The sequence below is a fragment of the Alligator mississippiensis genome, chromosome 7, assembly GCF_030867095.1.
Source record: "Alligator mississippiensis isolate rAllMis1 chromosome 7, rAllMis1, whole genome shotgun sequence".
NCBI lineage: Eukaryota > Metazoa > Chordata > Crocodylia > Alligatoridae > Alligator > Alligator mississippiensis.
Window position 1 is genome coordinate 88,496,776 of NC_081830.1, and position 27,474 is coordinate 88,524,249.

Consider the following 27,474-nt stretch of genomic DNA (forward strand, 5'->3'; position numbering starts at 1 on the left):
CAAAATCACTTCTTTTTCTTAACTATAATACAACCTTGCTTTTTGCTGTTAAACAGTGCCCAGGATCCACTCCAAAGGTGGCTACAATTCAGTTTTAAATGACACCAAGCAAAACACAAATCTCTGTCTCTCCATTCTGCAGGTGGCTATTTCATTTACCAAGAGGCCAGTAACCTCATCCCATTCGATGCGAACAGGCTTGAGAGTCCTAGCATAGTGGTTTCCGGAGGCATATGCATAGACTTTTGGTATCACATGCTTGGTTCAGAGGATCTGAACGAGCTGAAAGTCATTGTGCAGGATGAGGCAAAGGAAACTGAGGTTTGGCATCGACATGGAAACCAAAGTTCTTCTTGGATGTACGGTTTCAAAACTGTTTCTTTTGAGGCAGAAAAAAGAATAAAGGTAACAGACACCAAGAACACTCCTAAATGTTTGACACGGCAGGAACGATTTTCCTAATCTTTGTAAGCTGTAAGGGGCTGTGCTCTAAAACCAGGAGATCTTGGTTACACTTTGCAATTCAGTGACTTGAAACAAAGGGCAATTGCATCAAATTACAGTATAAACAGAGCGTGCTCTGCTTTTGTCCCCTCTAATTACCACTTCATCATATCATGTTAATGGCATAACTGAGAATAATCAGGGTGTAAATGAAGTGTAGTCAGTGTATTTGGGTTCCAAAATGGCATGCATTAAGTAAGGAACTAAAGTGGCAATAATAAGTGTTTTAGACCTGTAGTTAACCTTCTATCATAAAGGCTGCTTGTAATCATTAAAAAGTGTACACATGATATATTTCCTGTATATTCAGATTATAATTATGCTGTAAGTAAGGTTGCTGCATTATCAAGTGTAACCAAAATCTTCTATGTCAAAACAAAAAACCCCTCATAAAAGCCATTTTGGGAGTAGCTCTGGATGCACTTTTGGTGCATTCTTGCTCTTCAGTAGGCAGCAGCACTGTGTCCAGAATTGGATAAAATATGGACCAGATCACTGCAGTTGTAGCAAATGTTTATCCCTAATGTTGTGAATCTATTGACCCTTGACTCTGCCTATCAAACTTGTGCTGCAGCACCCTAAAAACATTCTCACAATGATTCTTATGTGCATTTAGAGATTATTGTATATTAACTAGGTGCATCTACATTTGCAATTACTGTGATGCAATACACTTCAGAGCAGTTTGAGCCAGAAAAAACTGCTCCCAGGGGCAGCATCTACACATGCAACCTGAGACGGCAGCAGTTTGAGCTGGGGTGGAGAAGGCTTGCAGCTGGCTGGACTGACCAGGCACAATTGATGCCCCCAGTCATTGTCTACATGTGTGTTTCAGTGCAGTAAAGTACTCTACTGTCCCCTATAGTACGTGGAATTAATTACTTTACTGTGCCCTAATGCTAGCGCACATGTAGACAGTGACACTTTATTCTGGAGCAAATTGGTCTATTCCGCAGTAACGTGCACGTGTAGATGCACCCACTGTGTAAGTTTTCTGTTATGTGTTTGTATAGCATCTTGCTCACTTGGAAATTTCCCAGCTCTAGTTTTCAGTTAGAAACAGTCAGCTTAATTCTCAGTTTACTGCACTTTTACACCACGACTGACCATTACCTCAACCTGAACTCATCCTGCTTTACCCCCTGCTTTAACTGAGAGAAGAATAAGTCTCTGTGAATTGTCCTGTTGCTTTTAGTTACATTGTATGAAAATACTTTTGCCTTCCATCTTCCTTACAATGGCATGATTTCAGGCTGCAGAGTACATAAATGTGATGGGTTTGTCTGCGAGTTGAGTTTAAACCATTGAGGCACTGTCTAAATCTGACCCTTCAATAGATCTGAAAAAGCAAATATCAGGGCACAATAGAACAATGCATCAGGTCCCTGCTTTGATATGGAGCATTGCTTTTAGACTTCCACGGCAAGTCCTCTGCTTTAAAAAAAGAGTAGTAAATGCACTTAGTGAGGGGAATGGTCCTGCATGCACTACAATACTGGACTACAGGGGTGTGTGAAGCAGGCCCTATTCAATTCGGACTTGGCCTGAATCAGGGACAGTGATTCGATTTGTTGATTCAGATCACTGTTCCTGATTCGATTCGGCCGAATCCGAATCTGAAGATTCGATGCTGATTCAGAGAATCAGTGATTCAGACATAGACACAGCTTTAAAAATTATTTCTACATACCTCGAAGTAGCAGGCACAGCTTGTGATCACTGTGATGCTGGGGTGGATACAGCGTCCCACAGCAGCGTGGGGGGCCCTCTACATGGTCGGCAGCCAACCCGGAAGTGGACTGGAAGTACTTCCGCTTCACTTCCATGTCCGCTGGGTCTTGCGCAGGGGGGCTCCCCATGCCCCCCGGCTCAACGATCAGCCATGGGAGGACCCCCAGAGCCCCCTCAGACCTAGGAGGCACCAGTCAACAAGCCGGGGGGTGCATGGGGGGTCCCCCTAAAGTGCTCCCCAGGAGACCTGGAAGTGCTTCTGGTCCACTTCTGGGTCTGCTGCTGAGCATGCTGGGGACCCCTATGCTCTTCTGGGATGCTCCATCCACCCCAGCATCACAGCATTTGTGAGCCTCCTGCTACCTAGAGGTACATTGAAAGCTGTCTATGTCCAAATCGCCAAATCTTTCCAAATCTCTCTGAATTGATTCGGAGGGTTCCGATTCGATACAGAGAGATTAAAGGGTCCTCTGATTCAATTCAGATTCGGAGATTCAGCCACCAAATCGGGCCGAATCTCCACCGACTTGAATCAAGGACTGAAGCTTCACACAGCCCTACTGGAGTAGGGCCCCTTCCCATCATCTGAACATCAAGGATTCACTTTGCGTCCTGTTTAGGTCATTTTTGAAGCTGTTCGAGGACTGACAGAATATGGTGACACAGCGGTGGACAATGTAGGTGTCCGAAGGGGACCCTGTGGTGAGTCTTGCCTTGCATCTAAGTGTATTCCCAACCCACTTTTCCATTTTAAGCTGTTTGCTGTACCAGAATGCAGGATAGAGTAAGGACTCCTCAGTGTCCAAATGCCATTAGAAGGAAGTGTTAAAGTGATGTTGTAACTGTAATGGTCCACAAAATATGTGAGAGGCAAGGCTTCTTGTGGATGAGGTCTTTGACTGAACCAACTGCATAACTGGAAGAGACTTAAACAAGCTTTTGGTCCCTGAAAGCTTGTCTAACTCTATGCCAATGATGCAGCTGGTCCAATCAAAGATATCACACACAAAAATCCGGGCCTCTCACATTAGGAGGAAGTCAAAGACAAAGCATTCACTATGAGGCTCAGAAGGATGTCTTGTGATTTCCCCAGGTTCCTCCCATATCCATCCTCAGCACCCCAAACTTGTTCAAAATGAGCTGTGAGCTTCTCTAAAAAGAACCAGTTTTCATGAAATTCAACAAATGTGGCTCGTTTTGTACCATTACTGCTGAAAGTCACCTGTTTTGGAGAGGTCTCTGCTGAGCATATATTAATAAAGAAAGAGCATCCCTTCCTGCCTGAGCTCTGCAGACACCCTGACTTCCTGTCCGAAACAAATAACAACCAATCAGTAGAGACAAGAGGCAGCCCAAACTCTTCGATTCAAAGCATCCTGCATGGGCAGTGGGGAAGTTTGGTTCTGAATTGGCCATTTGAGGCTGATATGAGCATTGGACTGAATCGAGGCTGGGTGACTGGAGAAAGGACACCGTGTGTGGTGAGTGATGCGTCCAGCCTGCCGGTGGGGAGAATGTGAACCAAATCAAAATGCAAGCAGAGTTTTTGTGAAATCCTCAGTGCAGTGACATGAATCGGAGACCTCCGTGGCACTGCCAGTGGTCGCGGATGTTCTACACTAGCAGATGTGGAACCTGACCCCGTGCTGTCGTGGGCAGGAGTCTCCTAGCCAGACTGGCAATCTGTGCTCTATTTACAGTCCCGAGTGCCTCACGTTCAGCAGCTGCCTCTGCTTTCCATCCCCTCTAGGGCAGACGTGCGTTGCAGAGGCTGATGCTGCTGAAGGCACCAGGTGCTGGCAGCCTCCCTCAAGTCAGGTTCGTGCACTTGGTGCCTCATTCTGACTTTGAAAGTCCAACTTCAGCCCTAATATGTAGTCATTTTGGTTTGGGATTTTGGATCAGACTAGTTGCACCAGCTTTAAAAGACTGCTTGGTTGAGAAAACTGCGGACTGTAGGCCGTGCCTGTCCAGGATGTTGTGTTAGGAGATGGAGAGAGCCTCCTTCAGCCCATCATTGAAAAAAGGAAGCGTTTTCCTCAGCAGACAGAGACAGACGTGTCACATTTCTGCTGTCTGGAAGCCAGACATGTTTCACACAGCCCATATCCAGTGTTGTTTCGTTACAGAGCCTGAGCCTGGAACGCCGACCACCACTATCCCTCCGGCCACCTCCACCAGCACCCCCCCAACCATCTCTACCACTACTAAGGCTGACACGACTACATCTCCAGAAACAACCACACAACCCCCCTTGCCAGGTTCAGGTGAATTCTCTTAACAAACCCATATATGAAGGGCTTTTGATGTGTTAATTGGTGTCTCTGAGACTCGGTGTTTCAGTACCAGTCTGGTTACCCTGCACACTCCTCCGCCAGTGGGTGCGGATTCCAACCCAAGGGCTAAATGGATGCCTAAAACCCGAGACAAGACCCTGCATGAGCAGGGGACAAGGGAACTGCTGGAGTCATGTGGGCTGCCACGGGCCCAAGGCCCATACCCAGCATTGTACCTCCAAACTGATGACTTCATGTGTACCAGGGGAGAAGCAGTGGTGGTATGGCTTAAACTCCTGGGGGGGTGTTGTGTGCTGTGCCCTGCAGAGTCCTGCGTGGCGGAGGGAGACCCTCACTACCTCACCTTTGACAAGCAAATGCACCACTTCATGGGGACCTGCACCTACACCCTGTCCAAGCTGTGTGCACCCAACAGCACGCTGCCCAGCTTCAACGTGGAGGCCACCAACGAGCACCGCGGAGGCTACACGCACGTGTCCTACGTTCGTGACGTGGCGGTGGATGTGTACGGCCACAGGATCACTTTAGAGCAGGGCAGAGTGGTGACGGTGAGATCCGAGTGATGGGAGAGGGTGAGGAGGGAGGTGCCTCTTAGCCTGCCGGTTCCAACCCCGGTGCCCTTTCTGCTTCCCAGGTGGACGGGAAGCGGGAGATTCTGCCCTTGGAGCCATCCGCAGGTCTGACAGTCTCCTCCAGCGGCATGTACGTGGTGGTGACCACAGATTTCGGTCTGAGAGTGAGATTTGATGGGAACCATCGCGTGGAAGTGACACTGCCAAGCTCCTTTAAAGCACAAGTGTGCGGGATGTGCGGGAACTACAACGAGAACCCAGCGGATGACTTCCTGAATCCCCAGGGCGGGATGGAGCCGGACTCGACCAGCCTGGGCAACAGCTGGCAGGTCTCCAACCACAGCAGGTAGGTAATGCTGCAGGCAACCTTGGTGCTGTCCAGGCAGTGTGAACTGTACAAGGAAAGCCCCACACCAACCTGAGACGCCTCTCTCTATGATCTTTCCTCAGTTGCCCTCCAGCAGTACATAAGCCCCCTATATGCAACCAGACCACCCAGCAGCTGATTGGGAGCAGTCAATTCTGCGGGCTCCTCAAGGAGGGGACCGGCCCGTTCAAGCAGTGCCACGGTGTGCTCCGCCCTGACGCATACTTCAACAACTGTGCCTACGACCTGTGTGCGCTGCAACTGGAGCCCGGGGCCCTGTGCCGGAGCCTGCAGTCGTACGCGGATGCCTGCCAGTCCCTGGGAGTCACCATCGATGCCTGGAGGAACGCCACCTTCTGCCGTGAGTCAGGAAACAAATGCCCAGGGCCCCTTCCATGTTTCTAGGCTCCCATGAAGCTTATAGGTAGCAGGTGGGTGAGGAAGGGTTGGACACAGTAACCTCCAAGGCTTCCAAGGACAGGCTCTTCCCTTGAATGCTTATGTTTTATCCTGGTCTCTTGCCATTGCACTGAACCATGGGGAGACTGGTGTGAATATGGGGTGCTCAGGCTGTAGAACTGACAGTGTCTTCACGGTCCATAAGCAGACATGAAGATGGGTTGGCATGAAACTGCAAATGCCTTGTCCAGGGTTGATCAGGTGGCCAGGAGAGTACCTTAGCACAACAGCTCTCTTGATATATTTCTCTTGTTTCCCGCAGCGATCCAGTGTCCTGCCAACAGTCACTACGAGCCATGTACAACCGCCTGCCCCGCAACCTGTGCCCGTCCCCTGGCTCCATCCACCTGTGGCCAGCCGTGTGTGGAAGGCTGTGTGTGCGACAGCGGGTACCTGCTCTACAATGACCGGTGTGTCCCCAGCGGGCAGTGCGGGTGCTGGCATGAAGACCATCACTACCCTGTTGGCTCTGAGTTCTGGACCGACGATACCTGCTCCAAGAAATGCAGATGCCCCGCTGCAGGCAGCAAGCCGACATGTGCTGTGGCCTCCTGCCCCCGGGACTATTACTGCGGGGTGCAGAACGGCGTCCCTGGCTGCTACCCCAACACTTACGGCATCTGCCGAGTGCACAACGACCCGCACTACAACACTTTTGACAAGGCAACTCACCACTTCATGGGCACCTGCACCTACACGCTGGCCAAGGTGTGTGGCAGCAACAGCACCCTGCCCCTCTTCAACGTGGAGGCCAAGAATGAGCATCGCGGGAACCCCTGGGTGTCCTACGTGCAGAGGGTGCGAGTCGAGGTCTACGGGCTGCGCATAGACATCGTCAGGAACCATCGCGACCGAGTGCTGGTAAGTGGCAGGGCTTCCCCAGGGCCACTGGGACATGCAAGAAGCTCTCTTATGCATTTCTTCATGCCCATTCATGTTCCTGTTTGTTGAAGCCACTGACTGGCGGTAGCCCTTAGATACTCCTGGCCTTCCCACTATGTCCTTTATGTATTTCCCTTTGTCAAGGGCCCAGAGACCCAGTAAGACCCAGTAGGTGTTTCATGGTGTAGCATGCTCAGAGCTGAGCAGAAAATGGAAATGGCCCTCATCCTCATGCACGGTAACAGCTGGAGTGGCCAGATCCTGCTTTCTTGCTCTGGTCTCCCAGACAAGTGTCTTAGGTCATCACTGGGGAAAAGAAGAAGGCAACTTCCCTTTCCTTCCCTTAGGTGAATGGAGAGTGGACAACCCTCTCGGTGATGGCAGCTGGCGGCTCAATCCGAGTGAGCCGGAGCGGCCGCTACACGGTCCTGGAGACGGACTTTGGGCTGAGCGTGTCCTACGACACGGACCACTCAGTGGAGGTGAAGGTGCCCTCCACCTACTCCAACCGGACCTGCGGCATGTGCGGGAACTTCAACGGGCGCAGAGACGACGAGTATATGAAGCCGGACGGACAGCAAGCCGCCAACTCCAACCAGCTGGGAGAGAGCTGGAAAGTGGAGGATGGCGACCCCTCCTGCAGTATCCCCGCCCCGCCTGCCCCCCCGTGCACTGCAGAGCAGGAGAGGCTCTACCAGAGTACGCAGTACTGCGGCATGATGAGCAGCCGGCCAGGGACCTTTACGGCCTGTCACTCGGTGATCAACCCCGAGAGCTTCGTGGAGAGCTGTGTGTTTGACCTGTGTGCCCTGAACGGCAGCCAGCAGCAGCTGTGTGGCGCTCTGGAGGCCTACGCGGCTGCCTGTCAGGGGGCCGGGGTGATACTGCCTTCCTGGAGAAACGCCACCTTCTGCAGTGAGTAGCAAAGCTGGAGCGTTGGGTCTTGCATCAGCACCGCGATGCATCTCCCCGGATGCCGCAGACTGGTGGGGCCCCCCGGCAGTGTCTGTCCGCGCTTGGGCATGTTTCCAGAGGGGGAAGCCTGGGCCTTAAACCTTCTTCCCTCCTCTCCCTCCTGCAGCTCCCGCGTGCCCGCTCAACGCCCACTACGAGTCCTGCGCCACCGCCTGCCCGGCCACGTGTGTGGACCGCCTGGCCCCCCAGAACTGCAGCAAGCCGTGCGTGGAGGGCTGCGTGTGTAACACCGGGTTTGTGCTCAGCGGAGGGGCTTGCGTGCCGGAGGCACAGTGCGGCTGTGTGTGGCACGGCAGATACTACAGCGTGAGTGCGGCTGTCCCACGTGCATGCTGGCTGGGGGTGGCATCCTGTGGCCCAGGTTCCCATCAGTAACCACCGTGCTTTGTATCCCCGTCCCGTGTCTCCCCCACAGGAAGGTCAGATTGTGGTGACAGAGGACTGCACACACCGGTGCGAGTGCCTGGGCAGCGGGCAGATGAACTGCAGTGCCTTCTCCTGTGGTCCCGAGGAGGTCTGCAAGCTGCAGGATGGCCAGCGCGGGTGCTTCACAGCCGGCTCTGCTACCTGCCACATCTACGGTGACCCCCACTACACCACCTTTGATGGAAAGCTGCACCATTTCCAGGGGGCCTGCAACTACACCGTGGTGCAGAGCTGCGGCAACTCTTCTGCCCACTTCGCGGTCACCACCCGCAATGAGCACCGGGGCAGCCCCTTCTGGACGGCCATCAACTCAGTCGCGTTCAGCATGGATGGCCTCCACATCGTCCTCAGGAAGGGCAAGCTGGTCTACGTAAGTGCCCTCCCTCTTCCTTCAGACAGGGGCATCAGCCTAGTGTTGCCTGTGGTGCCCTGCGATGCTGCTGTGCAACTCCCACATACGTCCCACTCCATTTCCCGCTGTGGCCACAGCAGATACCTAAGGGCCCCACACTGAGCGCAGAAAGGAAGAGAGGCTCTTCATCCTGTAGAGCTTCCCTGGTTTCACCGCCTTTCTCTCTCTGTGCTCCTCTCCCATTCAGATTAACCGTGCTCTGATCACTCCCCCGGCCAGTCCTCTCCTCGGAGTCTCCGTTGCCCTAGTGGGAGCCCATGTGCAAGTCACAACCCCGCTGGGTGTGCAGCTGCTCTTCAATGGGGACCACGAGCTGCTTGTGCGCGTGAGCGAGAAGCACCGGGGAAGTGTGTGTGGCCTATGTGGGACCTACACTGGGAATCCAGAGGACGACTTCATGAGACCTGACGGGGTGGTGGTGACTGATGGCAATGACTTCGGGGCCAGCTGGCGGGTGCCCGATGCGGATTGGCCGTGAGTGCTACCTGAGTAACCATTCCTTCCAAGGGCCTTCTAGGCAGGGCTTGGCCTAGCCGTGGGGAACAGCCCAACTGGGCCGTGTCTTCTCTATGATGCCTCTTTCTGCAGAAGTGATTTCTGGAGAGGGCTTTCCTAGTCCCAGTGCCAGACCCACCCTCACAGGCATCCTACTTTCATAGAGGCCCTTCTGCTTCCTGGTTCAAGAAGAGCTGGTTTTCTCGTTTCTTAGTAGAAAGTCTGAATTCTAGACAATGGCAAATGTGAGTGACCATGCTGGTGCAAGTCATCATTTCCATGCTCTGCTGACAGTTCCTGGGTTAGTCCCTGTGCCAGTGCCCTTCATGCTCTATTCTTTCTCCCCAGTTCATGCAGCCATCTGTGGGATGGGCTCCAGGTGCAAACACCCATAAATGTAGGCACCCTATGTCCTGTAGCAGTTTCCTTTTGTTTCCAGCTGTACGGATTTGAGATCTCAGGAGAATGTCTCAGGAACCCCCAGAATAAAAACAGAGCAAAGCCTTTGGGTTATCACTCCTCCTAGTTTCTGACATGCATGGGCCTTTATCCACAGGCTTCAAGGGCATCTTGTCTGAGCCTTGAGGTCCATGCGGGTGTGTTCCGGTCACTGCAGTCCCCAGCATGCACCCCCAGGCCCACGCTGGTCTCTGTACCTCTTTTAGATGCAACCAGACTGTTCCTCCACCTTCCACATGTACTCCCTCGGAGCAAGAAGCTGCTAAGGTGAAATGCGGCATCCTCACCGCGTGGGACAGCCCGTTCTCCACATGCCACTCTGCTGTTCCAGCACACCTGTACGTGCAGAGTTGTGTCTATGACCAATGCGCCACCGATGGCAGCTTGGAGCAGTTCTGCAATGACCTGGAGGCCTACGCTGCTGCCTGTGCGATGGCTGGCATCACCTTGGGAGACTGGAGCGTGGGCACTGTCTGCGGTAACTTGCCTCTCTTGCTGGGGAAAGCCTGCGTGCTGAACCTGGACCTGCCGTGTGATGGGGCAGGATGAGGGTTTCAGGTTTCACAGGGCTCCCCCCCCCTTCTTGTGGTGAAGCAGAACTCGTGCCCTACCAGGGAATGACGTGAGATCCCCGTAACATTCTCACAGTGCATTCTGGGGGCAGGATTTTGTGTCATCCATATGTATGATACGTTCACTTGGAGATTCCCACTCCTGGGAGGTCTTTACCCTTGGGACGGGATCTGCAGTCCAGAACACACTGCTGTCCCGTGAAGAAACAGCTGCTCGTCATGCACGAGTCATACGGCTGGGCACCAACATCTTGTAGGCACAGGCCATGGAACTGTCTGGCACTGCCTACGATTCCCGGGGCAGTGCCACTCAGCTCCTGCTGGCAGTTGCCTGCAGCATGAGCTCCCACTGGCTGCACAGTGCAGTGCCTGCAGGACTGCAGGCCTGGCCTGTCCAGGATGTTGTGCCAGGAGATGGAGAGCCTCTTTCATCCCCAGCGTCTGTTTTCCATTCTGTTTCCAGCGGCTTGGCAGGCCGGGACAGACGTGTCACATTCCTGCTCTCTGCAAGCAGGGCGTGTGTGGCACAGCCCATATCTATGCTGTTCTGTTGCAGACACTAGGCCACCAGTAAGGCCCAAGAAGTAGCCTTTTTGGTTTGGGATTTTCAATATGCCTAGTCACACCAGCTTTGAAATTCTGCTTGGTTTGGGGAGGCTGTAAGCTGCTGAGCAGTTGCCCTTGCAGACTGTCCCACTGACTTCAGATCAATCCAGTTCTTTATCATGTGTTGCCCTGGATGTTACTTATTTATTCATCTTTGTGGCTGTGCTCCTCCAACCTCCAGGTTTCTCACTGCCAACATCTAATCCCCTGTTAGGCTGGTTGGAGCCAGGGCTTTCAACAGTAACAGCCCAGGCCCTGCTACATGGCCTGTCTCTGCTGGTCACCCTCTTACACTTCTATGTTCTCACCAGCAGAGGAGGATGAAAATGCACTTGTTAAATAAGTGCTGCACTGAAACCCATGCAAGTGGCTGCCCACACCTGAGCTGAAGCAGTGGATTTAGTTTGGGAGGCAGGAGGGTCTTTCACAGCCCTTCCCCCCAGCCCTAAAACAATACTTCCTGCCCCATCTCCCTATAGCTTCCCCAAACCAGCCATCCTTCCCGCACTTTCTTCCATTTCCCCTTCCACTTCTGATGCATGTGCAACCCTCTGTCTGCAAAAGTAGTGGGGCACTAGTAGGAGTAATACTGTCAGCATGCTAATGAAAGGGCTGTCAGTTGGCATTGATAAATGAAGCAACATGGGCACTGTGGGGAAAATTAATTTTTGTAGAGCCAACAGCACACGGGGGAGGGGGTAGAGTGCTAGCCTGATGCCCAGCCGTCTCTGACTCTCTGCACTGAAACAAGAGGTGCCGCATGCCCTCAATGAAACGTCCCTATTCCAACAGGGAGAGTGTTGCTTGCCTCGCTGTTCTCTTCTCCATGGGATTGCCAATCCATTCTTCACTGTTATGCGCTCTGCCTTCCTCTGAGACTTTTGGCTTGATCTCTTTCCTTGCTATTTAATTCAGAATTAAGCTGTCACATTTATCTCTTTTCTGGGACTTGGTGGGCCCTGCACCGCTTTGGTACAGTACTGAACTATTTCTTATTCACGCTATACGTACAATAACATCTACCTGTCACACAGAGATATGTGCCTTACAAACATATACACGAGCACGGCCCATTTCCTCACTTCCTATGGGTTTTGTCAGACATCACTTCTCATCCTGCCGCCCCAAACTCGCTTGGTGATGCATCCAAAACCCACTCCTCCGGACATGCCAACAACAAAGCTAGTGCTGTACTGGAATAGTCTGTCTGGAGGCAGTGGAAAGACTCCCTCAGGTAGATCCTAAACCTATCATCTGTGTTCTGTTCTCGTTCCAGCTCCAGAACCACCCTGTGACTTGTCCTGCTCGTTCGACACAAACTTCTGTAATTGGGAGCAGTTGGCGTCTGACAACCTTAACTGGACACGGCACAGGGGGCCAACACCCTCCCCGAACACAGGCCCTTCCTTTGACCACACTACAGGAGGTAGGACAACAGCTCCTTCTCATAGCACCCTGCATAGACAGGTTTGGTAAAGAGAAGTCAGGTGTTGACCGGCCAAGATTTCAAGAACAGCTGTAAGGGGAAGGCTCATTACATGTCATGACAGTCATGCCTGTGTTACCTCCACCTGGGACATATAGAAGAGTCAAGAGAAACAAATTATGTGTCCCAAAGGGAGACTAGGTGATGGCAGTGTTTTTAGTGTCGTTGGACAGCATCTTCTCCCCTTAGCCAGTTGAAGCAGAATTCTTTGTCCCTTGGGCTTGATTAGAGGATACACTACCCTTTCACATTTAAAGGGCCTCTAGACATTGTCCTGAGGTCTTGGGTCCTGCAGGCTTGTTGAGACTCTGTGCCTTCCTTCTGCTTTCAGCCGGTTACTTCATCTACCTGCAAGGAAGCGAGGCCAGGGCTGAAAATGTGGCTGGCTTGGTCAGTCCAGTGTGCGCTCCCCAAGGACACTTCTGCTTCCACTTCTGGTACCACATGTACGGAGTGGCCCAAAACATGACCCTGCGAGTGTACGTCATCAGGGATGGTGCACGGGAGCTGCTATGGAAGGAGTCTGGCAACAAGGGTGATAGGTGGAACAAAGCACAGATCACTGTGTACAGCACAGGAAACATGAAGGTAGGTGACATTTGGGGCACCCCCTAGGAAAGCAGCCAAGTGACTGGTAGGCAGCCAGCTCAGTATGCATCCTGCCCTTGTCCTAGATCCTCCTGGAGGGTGAGCGAGGTGAAGATTTCCGCAGTGACGTAGCAGTGGATGACGTCTCTCTGGAGCAGAGATGTTGCCCAGGTAGAGGGGCTCTCCTGAGAGGACCTGAGTGCCCATGCAGTGCCGAAAGGTCACTGTATTCAGCACTTCTGTCATTGCCAGCAGGTCACATAACTCTTGGCAAGTCTCAGTAGCATCATTTCATTGCAGGCGACTCTGTGTCAACACCACCGACGACCACCATCCCAAGCACCACGACTCCGTCTACAGCCCCTGTGATTTCAGGTGAATTTATTTCGGTAACACATTGCTAAGAAGACCCTCAGCACACTGGGCTGCATCACTAATGCTCGGGCTATCTGTAACGGTTGGGTTAGAGTGCAAAGTACTCATCTGTGGGGTCAGAATGTGACCATGTGTGTTGGAAATATGCTAGAAAATGCCTAAATCCCAGCTAAGGCTCTGCGCAAGCAGGAGACATGGGAAGTCTTGGAGCGGTGCCGGGTGCTGCAGGGTGAAAGGCTTAAGCTAAGGGTGCCTGCCGACAAGCTGGTGACTCCATGGGTAGCAAGGGACAGGCTGTGGTGGTATAGGTTTAATCCCTGGGGGGTGTTGTGTGCTGTGCCCTGCAGAGTCCTGCGTGGCGGAGGGAGACCCTCACTACCTCACCTTTGACAAGCAAATGCACCACTTCATGGGGACCTGCACCTACACCCTGTCCAAGCTGTGCGCGCCCAACAGCACGCTGCCCAGCTTCAACGTGGAAGCCACCAACGAGCACCGCGGAGGCTACACGCATGTGTCCTACGTTCGTGACGTGGCGGTGGATGTGTACGGCCACAGGATCACTTTAGAGCAGGGCAGAGTGGTGACGGTGAGATCCGAGTGATGGGAGAGGGTGAGGAGGGAGGTGCCTCTTAGCCTGCCGGTTCCAACCCCGGTGCCCTTTCTGCTTCCCAGGTGGACGGGAAGCGGGAGATTCTGCCCTTGGAGCCATCCGCAGGTCTGACAGTCTCCTCCAGCGGCATGTACGTGGTGGTGACCACAGATTTCGGTCTGAGAGTGAGATTTGATGGGAACCATCGCGTGGAAGTGACACTGCCAAGCTCCTTTAAAGCACAAGTGTGCGGGATGTGTGGGAACTACAACGGGAAACCAGGGGATGACTTCCTGAATCCCCAGGGCGGGATGGAGCCGGACTCGACCAGCCTGGGCAACAGCTGGCAGGTCTCCAACCACAGCAGGTAGGTAATGCTGCAGGCAACCTTGGTGCTGTCCAGTCAGTGTGCACTGTACAAGGAAAGCCCCACACCAACCTGAGACGCCTCTCTCTATGATCTTTCCTCAGTTGCCCTCCAGCAGAAGATCAGTCCCCTATATGCAACCAGACCACCCAGCAGCTGATTGGGAGCAGTCAATTCTGCGGGCTCCTCAAGGAGGGGACCAGCCCGTTCAAGCAGTGCCACGGTGTGCTCCGCCCTGACGCATACTTCAACAACTGCGCCTACGACCTGTGTGCGCTGCAACTGGAGCCCGGGGCCCTGTGCCGGAGCCTGCAGTCGTACGCGGACGCCTGCCAGTCCCTGGGAGTCACCGTCACTGCCTGGAGGAACGCCACCTTCTGCCGTGAGTCAGGAAACAAATGCCCAGGGCCTCTTCCATGTTTCTAGGCTCCTATGAAGCTTATAGCTAGCAGGTGTGGGTGAGGAAGGGTTGGACACAGTAACCTCCAAGACTTCCAAGGACAGGCTCTTTCCTTGTGTTTTTAACTTATATCCTGCTCTCTTGCCATTGAACTGAACTATGGGGAGACTGGTGTGAATACGGGGTGCTCAGGCCGTAGAACTGACAGTGTCTTCACGGTCCATAAGCAGACATGAAGATGGGTTGGCATGAAACTGCAAATGCCTTGTCCAGGGTTGATCAGGTGGCCAGGAGAGTACCTTAGCACAACAGCTCTCTTGATATATTTCTCTTGTTTCCCGCAGCGATCCAGTGTCCTGCCAACAGTCACTACGAGCCATGTACGACCGCCTGCCCCGCAACCTGTGCCCGTCCCCTGGCTCCATCCACCTGTGGCCAGCCGTGTGTGGAAGGCTGTGTGTGCGACAGCGGGTACCTGCTCTACAATGACCGGTGTGTCCCCAGCGGGCAGTGCGGGTGCTGGCACGAAGACCATCACTACCCTGTTGGCTCTGAGTTCTGGACCGACGATACCTGCTCCAAGAAATGCAGATGCCCCGCTGCAGGCAGCAAGCCGACATGTGCTGTGGCCTCCTGCCCCCGGGACTATTACTGCGGGGTGCAGAACGGCGTCCCTGGCTGCTACCCCCACACTTACGGCATCTGCCGAGTGCACAACGACCCGCACTACAACACTTTTGACAAGGCAACTCACCACTTCATGGGCACCTGCACCTACACGCTGGCCAAGGTGTGTGGCAGCAACAGCACCCTGCCCCTCTTCAACGTGGAGGCCAAGAATGAGCATCGCGGGAACCCCTGGGTGTCCTACGTGCAGAGGGTGCGAGTCGAGGTCTACGGGCTGCGCATAGACATCGTCAGGAACCATCGCGACCGAGTGCTGGTAAGTGGCAGGGCTTCCCCAGGGCCACTGGGACATGCAAGAAGCTCTCTTATGCATTTCTTCATGCCCATTCATGTTCCTGTTTGTTGAAGCCACTGACTGGCGGTAGCCCTTAGATACTCCTGGCCTTCCCACTATGTCCTTTATGTATTTCCCTTTGTCAAGGGCCCAGAGACCCAGTAAGACCCAGTAGATGTTTCATGGTGTAGCATGCTCAGAGCTGAGCAGAAAATGGAAATGACCCTCATCCTCATGCACGGTAACAGCTGGAGTGGCCAGATCCTGCTTTCTTGCTCTGGTCTCCCAGACAAGTGTCTTAGGTCATCACTGGGGAAAAGAAGAAGGCAACTTCCCTTTCCTTCCCTTAGGTGAATGGAGAGTGGACAACCCTCTCGGTGATGGCAGCTGGCGGCTCAATCCGAGTGAGCCGGAGCGGCCGCTACACGGTCCTGGAGACGGACTTTGGGCTGAGCGTGTCCTACGACACGGACCACTCAGTGGAGGTGAAGGTGCCCTCCACCTACTCCAGCCGGACCTGCGGCATGTGCGGGAACTTCAACGGGCGCAGAGACGACGAGTACATGAAGCCGGACGGACAGCAAGCCGCCAACTCCAACCAGCTGGGAGAGAGCTGGAAAGTGGAGGACGGCGACCCCTCCTGCAGTATCCCCGCCCCGCCTGCCCCCCCGTGCACTGCAGAGCAGGAGAGGCTCTACCAGAGTACGCAGTACTGCGGCATGATGAGCAGCCGGCCAGGGACCTTTACGGCCTGTCACTCGGTGATCAACCCCGAGAGCTTCGTGGAGAGCTGTGTGTTTGACCTGTGTGCCCTGAACGGCAGCCAGCAGCAGCTGTGTGGCGCTCTGGAGGCCTACGCGGCTGCCTGTCAGGGGGCCGGGGTGATACTGCCTTCCTGGAGAAACGCCACCTTCTGCAGTGAGTAGCAAAGCTGGAGCGTTGGGTCTTGCATCAGCACCGCGATGCATCTCCCCGGATGCCGCAGACTGGTGGGGCCCCCCGGCAGTGTCTGTCCGCGCTTGGGCATGTTTCCAGAGGGGGAAGCCTGGGCCTTAAACCTTCTTCCCTCCTCTCCCTCCTGCAGCTCCCGCGTGCCCGCTCAATGCCCACTACGAGTCCTGCGCCACCGCCTGCCCGGCCACGTGTGTGGACCGCCTGGCCCCCCAGAACTGCAGCAAGCCGTGCGTGGAGGGCTGCGTGTGTAACACCGGGTTTGTGCTCAGCGGAGGGGACTGCGTGCCGGAGGCACAGTGCGGCTGTGTGTGGCACGGCAGATACTACAGCGTGAGTGCGGCTGTCCCACGTGCATGCTGGCTGGGGGTGGCATCCTGTGGCCCAGGTTCCCATCAGTAACCTCCGTGCTTTGTATCCCCGTCCTGTCTCCCCCCCACAGGAAGGCCAGGTTGTGGTGACAGAGGACTGCACACACCGGTGCGAGTGCCTGGGCAACGGGCAGATGAACTGCAGTGACTTCTCCTGTGGTCCCGAGGAGGTCTGCAAGCTGCAGGACGGCCAGCGGGGGTGCTTCGTTCCAGGGCCAGGATCAACGACCATTCCCACCCCCACGGCCATCTCCACCAGCATCCCCCCTACTATCTCTACCACTATCCGGACTTCAACTCCAGAAACAGCTACCGCACTCCCCGTGACCAGTTCAGGTGAGTTCCCTTCAGAAACTTCTTTCCCAAGCGCTCGTGATGTCTTAGTCGGTGTCTCTGCGACTCGGTCTCTCTGTACCAGTCTGGTTACCCTGCGCACTCCTCTGTCAGTGGGGGCAGATTCCGACCCAGGGTCTAAATCGATGCCTAAAACCCTAGACAAGGGCGTGCATGAGCAGGAGACAAGGAAATTGCTGGAGTGACGTGGTCTGCCACGGGCCAAATCCCAGCGTTGTACCTCCCCAATGATGAATCTGTCTGTAGAAGGGGGAGAAGTGGTGGCGGCATGGGTTTAATCCCTGGGGGGTGTTGTGTGCTGTGCCCTGCAGAGTCCTGCGTGGCGGAGGGAGACCCTCACTACCTCACCTTTGACAAGCAAATGCACCACTTCATGGGGACCTGCACCTACACCCTGTCCAAGCTGTGCGCGCCCAACAGCACGCTGCCCAGCTTCAACGTGGAGGCCACCAACGAGCACCGCGGAGGCTACACGCACGTGTCCTACGTTCGTGACGTGGCGGTGGATGTGTATGGCCACAGGATCACTTTAGAGCAGGGCAGAGTGGTGATGGTGAGATCCGAGTGATGGGAGAGGGTGAGGAGGGAGGTGCCTCTTAGCCTGCCGGTTCCAACCCCGGTGCCCTTTCTGCTTCCCAGGTGGACGGGAAGCGGGAGGTTCTGCCCTTGGAGCCATCCGCAGGTCTGACAGTCTCCTCCAGTGGCATGTACGTGGTGGTGACCACAGATTTCGGCCTGAGAGTGAGATTTGATGGGAACCATCGCGTGGAAGTGACACTGCCAAGCTCCTTTAAAGCACAAGTGTGCGGGATGTGTGGGAACTACAACGGGAAACCAGGGGATGACTTCCTGAATCCCCAGGGCGGGATGGAGCCGGACTCGACCAGCCTGGGCAACAGCTGGCAGGTCTCCAACCACAGCAGGTAGGTAATGCTGCAGGCAACCTTGGTGCTGTCCAGGCAGTGTGCGCTGTACAAGGAAAGCCCCGCACCAACCTGAGCTGCCTCTCTCTATGATCTTTCCTCAGTTGCCCTCCAGCAGAAGATCAGCCCCCTATATGCAACCAGACCGCCCAGCAGCTGATTGAGAGCAGTCAATTCTGCGGGCTCCTCAAGGAGGGGACCGGCCCGTTCAAGCAGTGCCACGGTGTGCTCCGCCCTAACGCATACTTCAACAACTGCGCCTACGACCTGTGTGCGCTGCAACTGGAGCCCGGGGCCCTGTGCCGGAGCCTGCAGTCGTACGCGGACGCCTGCCAGTCCCTGGGAGTCACCGTCGCTGCCTGGAGGAATGCCACCTTCTGCCGTGAGTCAGGAAACAAATGCCCAGGGCCCCTTCCATGTTTCTAGGCTCCTATTAGGCCCATAAGTAGTAGGCGTGAGCCAGGAAGGGTTGGACCTGGGAAACTCCAAGACTTCAAAGGACAGGCTTTTCCCTTGAATAATTAAGTTACATCCTGCTCTCTTGCCATTGCTCTGAACCACTGGTAGGTCGTCTTTGTACAACACAAGACTGGTGTCACTGTCTGGTGCTCAGGGAGTAGAACCAACCATGTTTTCACCGTGCTTAAGTAGGCATGGAGATGGATTGGGAGGACACTAAAAATGCCCTGTCCAGTGCTTGTCAGGTGACCACAAGAGTCCATTAGCACAACAGTTCCCCAGCACAATATTTTCTCTTGTTTCCCACAGCAATCCAGTGTCCTGCCAACAGTCACTACGAGCCATGTACGACCGCCTGCCCCGCAACCTGTGCCCGTCCCCTAGCTCCATCCACTTGCAGCCGGCCATGTGTGGAAGGGTGTGTGTGCGACAGCGGGTACCTGCTCTACAACGACCGGTGTGTCCCCAGCTGGCAGTGCGGGTGCTGGCATGAAGACCGTCACTACCCAATTGGCTATGAGTTCTGGACTGACGATACCTGCTCCGAGAAATGCAGGTGCCCCGCTGCAGGCAGCAAGCTGACCTGTGCTGTGGCCTCCTGCCCTCCAGCCCATTACTGTGGGTTGCAGAATGGCGTGCCTGGCTGTTACCGCTACACCTACGGCATCTGCCGAGTGCACAACGACCCGCACTACAACACATTCGACAAGGTGACTCACCACTTCATGGGCACCTGCACCTACACGCTGGCCAAGGTGTGTGGCAATGACAGCGCCCTGCCCGTCTTCAACGTGGAGGCCAAGAATGAGCATCGCGGGAACCCCTGGGTGTCCTACGTGCAGAGGGTGCGAGTCGAGGTCTACGGGCTGCGCATAGACATCGTGAGGAACCATCGCAACCGAGTGCTGGTAAGTACCAGAGCTTAGAGTCATGGAGGCATACGGCTGGATGCGACCTCCAGAGGTCACCTAGCCCACCCCCCTACCTCAGGCAGGATCACTCCTATCCAAACCATCCCCTATAAACCAGGATTTAAACTCTACATAAGACTACCCTCGTCTCCGATGCAACACACACCTCAGCCCTGAACCTGCTGCAGGGAAAGTATAGGAACCACAGCAGCCAATCTTCTACTTGTATGAAATACTGGCCGTATATGCTCAGGAGGCTCCACGTGGAGGTCATGTCCCCAGCAACACTGGAGAAAGTAAACCCCGTAATCCATACCAACCTAACCAGGCAGTAAAGCTGCTCCCTGACCTCAAATATGGCATCTGGTGACCTTACGCAGAGGTGCCAGGAACCTCTGGCTTTGTTCCCAACAGAAGCACTGGCACAGCTCAGTCAAAGTCCCCTGCCTGGGCTGCAGCCAACACCCAATGCCTCCAGGAAGTCTTATCTGACACCTGTGGCAGAAGAGAAGAGCATGGAGGGGAGGAAGCAGCTGGCAAAGCCTAGAAGGCTGGGATATCCCCATTGTAGACCACAGCCATCACCGTACCTAGATCATCCCTTACGAGTGCTGTTCAACCTCCTCTTGACATCTCCAGTGATGGAGAGTCTACCCCTGCCATAGGCATCTCTTCTAATGCTTCACTATTTTGACAAGGAATAAGCGTTTCTGGATATCCAATGTAAACTTGCTCTGCTGCAGCTTCCAGCTTCTGGTCCATGTCCTCCTCTCTGCAGCAAGACAGAAAAGGTGCTTTCCCTGTTCTGTGTGGCAACCCTTCAATATTTGAGGGCTGCTGTCATGTCCCCTCTTAAACTCCTTTTCCAAGACTTAAATATGCCAAGCTCCTTCAGCCTCTCCTCGCAGGACTTGCCTTCCAAGCCACTGAGCATTTTTGGTGCCCACCTCTGGACTCTCTTTACCTTTTCCACGTGCCTTTTAAAAATATGGGGGCTAGAACTTCACACAATGCTCTAGATCAGAGGTTCCCAACCCCCGGGCCACAGGAGGGTTGCCTGCCAGACAGGAAGCCCACAAGGGACCGGCATACTGTGGACCGGCATCCAACCCTTTTTTATACAGAGTATATAGTTATATATCTTTATAAATATACTCTGTATAAAAAAGGCTTGACTGCCAGTTCACAGTATGCCAGTCACTTCCGGTCTATGGTCGAAAATGTTTGGGAACCACTGCACTAGATGAGGCCTCCCCAGTGCCAAGTAGAGAGGCATAGTGAACTCCTGTGTCTTGCATTTAATGCTTCTGTTCGTGAATCCCAAAACCAAATTCACCTTTTGTGTGGCTGCAGCACACTGCAGACTCAGGCTTCCCGAAGGTCTGTTTCTTCTGGGTTCCCTTGTGGCTTTCTTCAAGCAACTTCTTCAAGCTCAGCATAGATCAGATCCTCTTACCGGTAGTGCTCCAGTATATGCCCTTCTAATGAAAGAGCTAGGGCTATATTCTGTAAGGGGCATTGAGCCATGCCCTGGGGAGCGGGTGTTTCTAGGGAGAGACCCTCAGAGATGAGAAGACAAAGGAAACATTTCTGATTCACCTGCACCGTAGGATTTGGAGTGACATGATTGTTAGAATGCTTCAGTTTCCTTGCAAGAGCCCTAGGTCACGGCTGGGTAAAATAAGAAGGCAACTTCCCTTTCCTTCCCTTAGGTGAATGGAGAGTGGACAACCCTCTCGGTGATGGCAGCTGGCGGCTCAATCCGAGTGAGCCGGAGCGGCCGCTACACGGTCCTGGAGACGGACTTTGGGCTGAGCGTGTCCTACGACACGGACCACTCAGTGGAGGTGAAGGTGCCCTCCACCTACTCCAGCCGGACCTGCGGCATGTGCGGGAACTTCAACGGGCGCAGAGACGACGAGTACATGAAGCCGGACGGACAGCAAGCCGCCAACTCCAACCAGCTGGGAGAGAGCTGGAAAGTGGAGGACGGCGACCCCTCCTGCAGTATCCCCGCCCCGCCTGCCCCCCCGTGCACTGCAGAGCAGGAGAGGCTCTACCAGAGCGCGCAGTACTGCGGCATGATGAGCAGCCAGGTGGGGGCCTTTGTGGCCTGTCACTTGGTGATCAGCCCCGGGAGCTTCGTGGAGAGCTGCGCGTTTGACCTGTGTGCCCTGAACGGCAGCCAGCAGCAGCTGTGTGGCGCTCTGGAGGCCTACGCGGCTGCCTGTCAGGGGGCCGGAGTGATGCTGCCTCGTTGGAGAAACACCACCTTCTGCCGTGAGTATCTGCAGGGAATCCAATGTCTGAGCAACTCTCTGGTGTTCTCGAGGGTGTCCCCCGTACCTGTGTCACGCCCTGCTTAAAGTTCACGCCTCGTCTCGGAAATATGACGTGCTCTTGGCAGGAAAGAAAGTCCCCCGTCTTTGGTCAACCCATAGAAAAGGCAGCAGCCTTCAGGCCTGACTCTGCCAAATGTGTTTTCCACCTCCTCTTGAGGTCAGAGATAGCCAAGGGTCCATGCTTAGTACATCCATAAGGTCTTTCTAATGACTCTGCAGGGGAATGGGTGGAGATGTCCCCGGAAGAATTAGGCATGGCATGGAGACGTATGAAGTTGGTTCGTTATGTTATGGAAGACTCCCATAGCTAAGGGCAAGTGGACTGAGTTGCTCAGTTTTACGTCCCTCTTTACTGGAACCGAATTGTTCTTGTGTGTCCTGGGCCTGAGATAGTGACTCTGGGGTTCTCCGCTCTTAGGGTGTCCTGGGGTTTAGGGTTTTTAGCGAAAGCCCGATGGCCTGGTCTAGGCGGTGCTGTGCATCAGGGCCATGAGTCAGTGCCTCGTGTGTGTGTTTTCCAGCACTCCCGTGCCCTGGCAACAGTCATTACAATCCGTACACCAGTGCTTGTCCTGCCACCTGCTTCGACCCCATGGCCCCAAGCAACTGCAGCAAGCCCTGCGTGGAGGGCTGCGAGTGCAACACCGGCTTCGTTCTCAGCGGGGAGCAGTGCGTCCCCATCAGGGACTGTGGCTGCCTCCATCAGGGCAAATATTATAAGGTGTGTTCAGGGCGCGGTGTGGGATTCGGGGTTCTTTCCTCGTGCGGGGGAATCTGGGCTCTTAACAGGGTCTTTATTGGGTTATCCCTGACAGAAAGACGAAACCTTCTGGCAAACCGACTGCAAGGGCAAATGCGTGTGCGCTGAGAACGGCACTGTCACTTGCAGTAACGAGACGTGTGAAGCGGACCACATCTGCAAGGTGCAGAAGGGAATCCTGGGATGCTACCCGCCAGACACCGCCACCTGCCACATCTACGGGGACCCTCACTACGTCACCTTTGACGGGAGACTCTACCACTTCCAAGGCGAATGCAATTATACCGTCGTCCAGCCCTGCGACAATTCTTCCGAGCCGTTCTCCGTGACCACCAGAAATGAACACAGAGGAAGCCCGGCCTGGACGGCGCTGAACTCCGTTTCTGTCACCCTGAAAAACGTTCACGTTGCTTTGAGGAAAAACAAAGAGGTCCAAGTAAGTAGACCCCCTGAGATGCAGAGGCACACAGGGTAGCCTGTCTCCTTGGCTCCTCTCCATCAGAAGTGACTCCGATTCCCAGGCCTTCTTCGCCCTCATGGCTCTAAAGAAACAAATACCGATACAAATGCTCTGCAGTACACCAGAGGCCAGGGCCGCGCTTCTTCTCTCCTAGATAACTTTAGGGTTTCAATTTGAAACCCTCACCTTGCTCCTTACAAAGCACAAGTGTCTTTCTCCATCTCTCTGCCAAGGGAGAAAGACCTGTTACGTTTGGCCCCTAGTAAATCCATGGAATAAAAGTGGTATTTCTCCATCACCCCTCTAAGGAAGAAATGACCTGTTATGCTTAGTAGGGATGTGCAGATTCGGTCCAATTCAGGGACAGTGATTCGATCCATCGATTCAGATCACTGCCTTCAGTTTGATTCAGCTGAATCCGAATCCGAATCTGAAGATTCGATGCTGAGTCAGCGATTCAGACACAGGCACAGCTTTAAAAGTTTTTTCTACATACCTCACGGGACAAGTGCAGCTTGTGATCGCTGCAATGATGGGGCGCATGCAGCATCCCACAGGAGTGCGGGCGGCCCGCCACGTGCTCAGCAGTCAACCTGGAAGTGAACTGGAAGTACTCGGCGATTGGCCACAGGGAGACCCTGGGTCCCCCCAGACCCAGGAGGCACCAGTCGTTGAGCCGGGGAGGTTCCCAGGCTCCCTGGTGGATCCAGAAGTGCTTCTGGTCCACTTCCGGGTCTGGAGCTGAGCACGCTGGGGAGCCCCCCGCACTTCCGCGGGATGCTGCATCTTCCCCAGCACTGCAGCGTTCAGAGACCCTCATACCTAGAGGTATGTAGAAAAAACGTTTAAAGCTGTATCTATGTCCGAATCACCGAATCTGCCCGAAGCTCTCCGAATCGATTTGAGAGATTATAGGGTCCTCTGATTTGACTTGGATTCAGAGATTCGGCCACTGAATCAGGCCAAATCTCCACTGAATCAAATCAGGGACTGAAGCTTTGCACAGCTCTCACGCTTGGCCCCTAGTAAATCCATGGAATGAAAGTAGTGTTCAGTTGAGGACATGTTGTGAGCAGTCACTCGTTAAGTGTTAATACTGTTTCTCACCCGCACTACTAGAGCACTGCTACTAGAGCACTGGCGAGCAGGGGCATGAGTAGGAGCCAGGACACGTGGGATCTCTCTGCTCTGGGTGGAGGGGAGGAGAAGGGCTGGAAGCAGTGCATCCTGGTAACTAGGTGGGCCACACTTTCACCAAGAGCCCTGTCGGGCGGCTTCTACCTTCTCCCAGTCCTTTCGTACGAGCTGCAACGTGTCTGCAGTGTGGACACCTCACTGATTCCCAGTGTCCTTGCTAAGTCTTTGGTTTGTGTCTCCCCTGTTTTAGGTGAATGGAATTCGAGTGGATCTTCCCGTGAATCTGCCTCCTGGGATTTCAGTTGCTCTGCAGGGAGCCTATGTGGTGGTTGACACCCCCATTGGCATTCAGGTCAAGTTTGATGGTGACCACGAGCTTTTTGTTCGTGCTGACGAGCGTCTCAGGGGGCAGGTGTGTGGTCTGTGCGGCACCTACACGGAGAATCAGCTGGACGACTTCCTGAAGCCAGACCACCGCCTAGAACAGGATTCAACTAAGTTTGGTGACAGCTGGCAAGTGAAGAATGACAACTGGACGTAAGTAGTTGGGGACTCTCTGGGGAGAACAGGTCAAGGTCTACAAGAACCAAGATGTTACAGGCTCCACGGACACCCGCACTCATTTTTTTACATAAGCCCGTGGCTTTGCCTCATAGATTCATAGATGTTAGGGTCGGAAGGGACCTCAATAGATCATCAAGTCCGACCCCCTGCATAAGCAGGAAAGAGTGCTGGGTCTAGATGACCCCAGCTAGATGCCTATCCAACCTCCTCTTGAAGACCCCCAGGGTAGGGGAGAGCACCACCTCCCTTGGGAGCCCGTTCCAGACCTTGGCCACTCGAACTGTGAAGAAGTTCTTCCTAATGTCCAGTCTAACTCTGCTCTCCGCTAGCTTGTGGCCATTGTTTCTTGTAACCCCCGGGGGCGCCTTGGTGAATAAATACTCACCAATTCCCTTCTGTGCCCCCGTGATGAACTTAAAGGCAGCCACAAGGTCGCCTCTCAACCTTCTCTTGCGGAGGCTGAAAAGGTCCAGTTTCTCTACCTTTGCCTCAGTCTGGGGCAAAGCAGATGTGAATCCTGTCCTGAGTCTGGTGTGCGCACCCATTCCCCTCTCAATCGAGGTTTAATGAGGGGCTGAATGCACCGCCACGTGTCTGGTATGGTGTCAGTGATGCAGTCCCAGGACACCTGTTCAGATGCACTTTGCTACGTTCCAGGACAGGCTGTTATAATTTTTTATCCCATGAACCTTTTCACAATGGACTTGGATGTCTGGATGATCAGACTGACTGCATCTACACAAGATGCTGACTGTGCAGTAGCTCATTAGCAGTAGTGTCATGTGGCACGAAGTGTGATGTGATGCTACTATACAGTAGTAACGAGCTACTGCACAGTCAGCATCCCCTAAAATCCATTCAGCGATCCTTGGGCACAGCAACTCCGGTTACTGCACAGTCATTGAGTACTTGTGTATGCAAGTACTGAATGACTGAGCAGTAACCACTGCACAGCAAGCTTCTCGTGTAGATACAGCAACCTTGTCCCAAGATAAAATGCTTTCTCCCAGGACATATACGATGTCTGTTTGTTCCTCGCATAATGGACCTGACGTTTCTTTCTGATGCAGCTGCGGGCCCACGCCTGTCCCACCAGCCTGCAACCCCGTGCAAGAGAGGAAGTATGAAGAGCTGTGCAAAATCATTGTGACCAGCAGCGGGCCTTTTGTATCCTGCCATTGGCCCACTCCCCCTCAGCAGTACTTTGAGAGCTGTGTCTATGACCTGTGCGCCACGGGAGGGGACACGGAGCAGTTCTGCAAAGTCCTGGGAGCGTACGCTGCCGCCTGCGAACTTGGAGGGGTGAGCCTGGGTGACTGGAGAAAGGACACCGTGTGTGGTGAGTGATGCGTCCAGCCTGCCGGTGGGGAGAATGTGAACCAAATCAAAATGCAAGCAGAGTTTTTGTGAAATCCTCAGTGCAGTGACATGAATCGGAGACCTCCGTGGCACTGCCAGTGGTCGCGGATGTTCTACACTAGCAGATGTGGAACCTGACCCCGTGCTGTCGTGGGCAGGAGTCTCCTAGCCAGACTGGCAATCTGTGCTCTATTTACAGTCCCGAGTGCCTCACGTTCAGCAGCTGCCTCTGCTTTCCATCCCCTCTAGGGCAGACGTGCGTTGCAGAGGCTGATGCTGCTGAAGGCACCAGGTGCTGGCAGCCTCCCTCAAGTCAGGTTCGTGCACTTGGTGCCTCATTCTGACTTTGAAAGTCCAACTTCAGCCCTAATATGTAGTCATTTTGGTTTGGGATTTTGGATCAGACTAGTTGCACCAGCTTTAAAAGACTGCTTGGTTGAGAAAACTGCGGACTGTAGGCCGTGCCTGTCCAGGATGTTGTGTTAGGAGATGGAGAGAGCCTCCTTCAGCCCATCATTGAAAAAAGGAAGCGTTTTCCTCAGCAGACAGAGACAGACGTGTCACATTTCTGCTGTCTGGAAGCCAGACATGTTTCACACAGCCCATATCCAGTGTTGTTTCGTTACAGAGCCTGAGCCTGGAACGCCGACCACCACTATCCCTCCGGCCACCTCCACCAGCACCCCCCCAACCATCTCTACCACTACTAAGGCTGACACGACTACATCTCCAGAAACAACCACACAACCCCCCTTGCCAGGTTCAGGTGAATTCTCTTAACAAACCCATATATGAAGGGCTTTTGATGTGTTAATTGGTGTCTCTGAGACTCGGTGTTTCAGTACCAGTCTGGTTACCCTGCACACTCCTCCGCCAGTGGGTGCGGATTCCAACCCAAGGGCTAAATGGATGCCTAAAACCCGAGACAAGACCCTGCATGAGCAGGGGACAAGGGAACTGCTGGAGTCATGTGGGCTGCCACGGGCCCAAGGCCCATACCCAGCATTGTACCTCCAAACTGATGACTTCATGTGTACCAGGGGAGAAGCAGTGGTGGTATGGCTTAAACTCCTGGGGGGGTGTTGTGTGCTGTGCCCTGCAGAGTCCTGCGTGGCGGAGGGAGACCCTCACTACCTCACCTTTGACAAGCAAATGCACCACTTCATGGGGACCTGCACCTACACCCTGTCCAAGCTGTGTGCACCCAACAGCACGCTGCCCAGCTTCAACGTGGAGGCCACCAACGAGCACCGCGGAGGCTACACGCACGTGTCCTACGTTCGTGACGTGGCGGTGGATGTGTACGGCCACAGGATCACTTTAGAGCAGGGCAGAGTGGTGACGGTGAGATCCGAGT

At 54.1% G+C, this 27,474-nt stretch overlaps 1 protein-coding gene across 1 annotated transcript in view; it reads left to right on the plus strand.

The window, feature by feature from the left end:
* Window positions 1–255: 255 nt before the first annotated feature.
* LOC102571956 (IgGFc-binding protein) overlaps window positions 256–27,474 on the plus strand; it is a 72,987-nt gene continuing 45,768 nt past the window's right edge. The window contains exons 1-32 of the mRNA XM_059731873.1: window positions 256–321; window positions 2,856–2,937; window positions 4,365–4,502; window positions 4,839–5,080; window positions 5,167–5,450; window positions 5,555–5,832; window positions 6,193–6,791; window positions 7,160–7,727; window positions 7,894–8,093; window positions 8,203–8,583; window positions 8,813–9,099; window positions 9,786–10,057; window positions 12,034–12,183; window positions 12,575–12,831; window positions 12,918–13,002; window positions 13,554–13,795; window positions 13,882–14,165; window positions 14,270–14,547; window positions 14,910–15,508; window positions 15,877–16,444; window positions 16,611–16,810; window positions 16,920–17,184; window positions 17,514–17,755; window positions 17,842–18,125; window positions 18,230–18,507; window positions 18,894–19,492; window positions 21,208–21,775; window positions 22,359–22,558; window positions 22,653–23,033; window positions 24,445–24,731; window positions 25,829–26,097; window positions 27,220–27,461. Coding sequence (XP_059587856.1) covers window positions 256–321; window positions 2,856–2,937; window positions 4,365–4,502; window positions 4,839–5,080; window positions 5,167–5,450; window positions 5,555–5,832; window positions 6,193–6,791; window positions 7,160–7,727; window positions 7,894–8,093; window positions 8,203–8,583; window positions 8,813–9,099; window positions 9,786–10,057; window positions 12,034–12,183; window positions 12,575–12,831; window positions 12,918–13,002; window positions 13,554–13,795; window positions 13,882–14,165; window positions 14,270–14,547; window positions 14,910–15,508; window positions 15,877–16,444; window positions 16,611–16,810; window positions 16,920–17,184; window positions 17,514–17,755; window positions 17,842–18,125; window positions 18,230–18,507; window positions 18,894–19,492; window positions 21,208–21,775; window positions 22,359–22,558; window positions 22,653–23,033; window positions 24,445–24,731; window positions 25,829–26,097; window positions 27,220–27,461 — 9,675 coding nt within the window. The remainder of the gene's footprint in view (window positions 322–2,855; window positions 2,938–4,364; window positions 4,503–4,838; window positions 5,081–5,166; window positions 5,451–5,554; window positions 5,833–6,192; window positions 6,792–7,159; window positions 7,728–7,893; window positions 8,094–8,202; window positions 8,584–8,812; window positions 9,100–9,785; window positions 10,058–12,033; window positions 12,184–12,574; window positions 12,832–12,917; window positions 13,003–13,553; window positions 13,796–13,881; window positions 14,166–14,269; window positions 14,548–14,909; window positions 15,509–15,876; window positions 16,445–16,610; window positions 16,811–16,919; window positions 17,185–17,513; window positions 17,756–17,841; window positions 18,126–18,229; window positions 18,508–18,893; window positions 19,493–21,207; window positions 21,776–22,358; window positions 22,559–22,652; window positions 23,034–24,444; window positions 24,732–25,828; window positions 26,098–27,219; window positions 27,462–27,474) is intronic.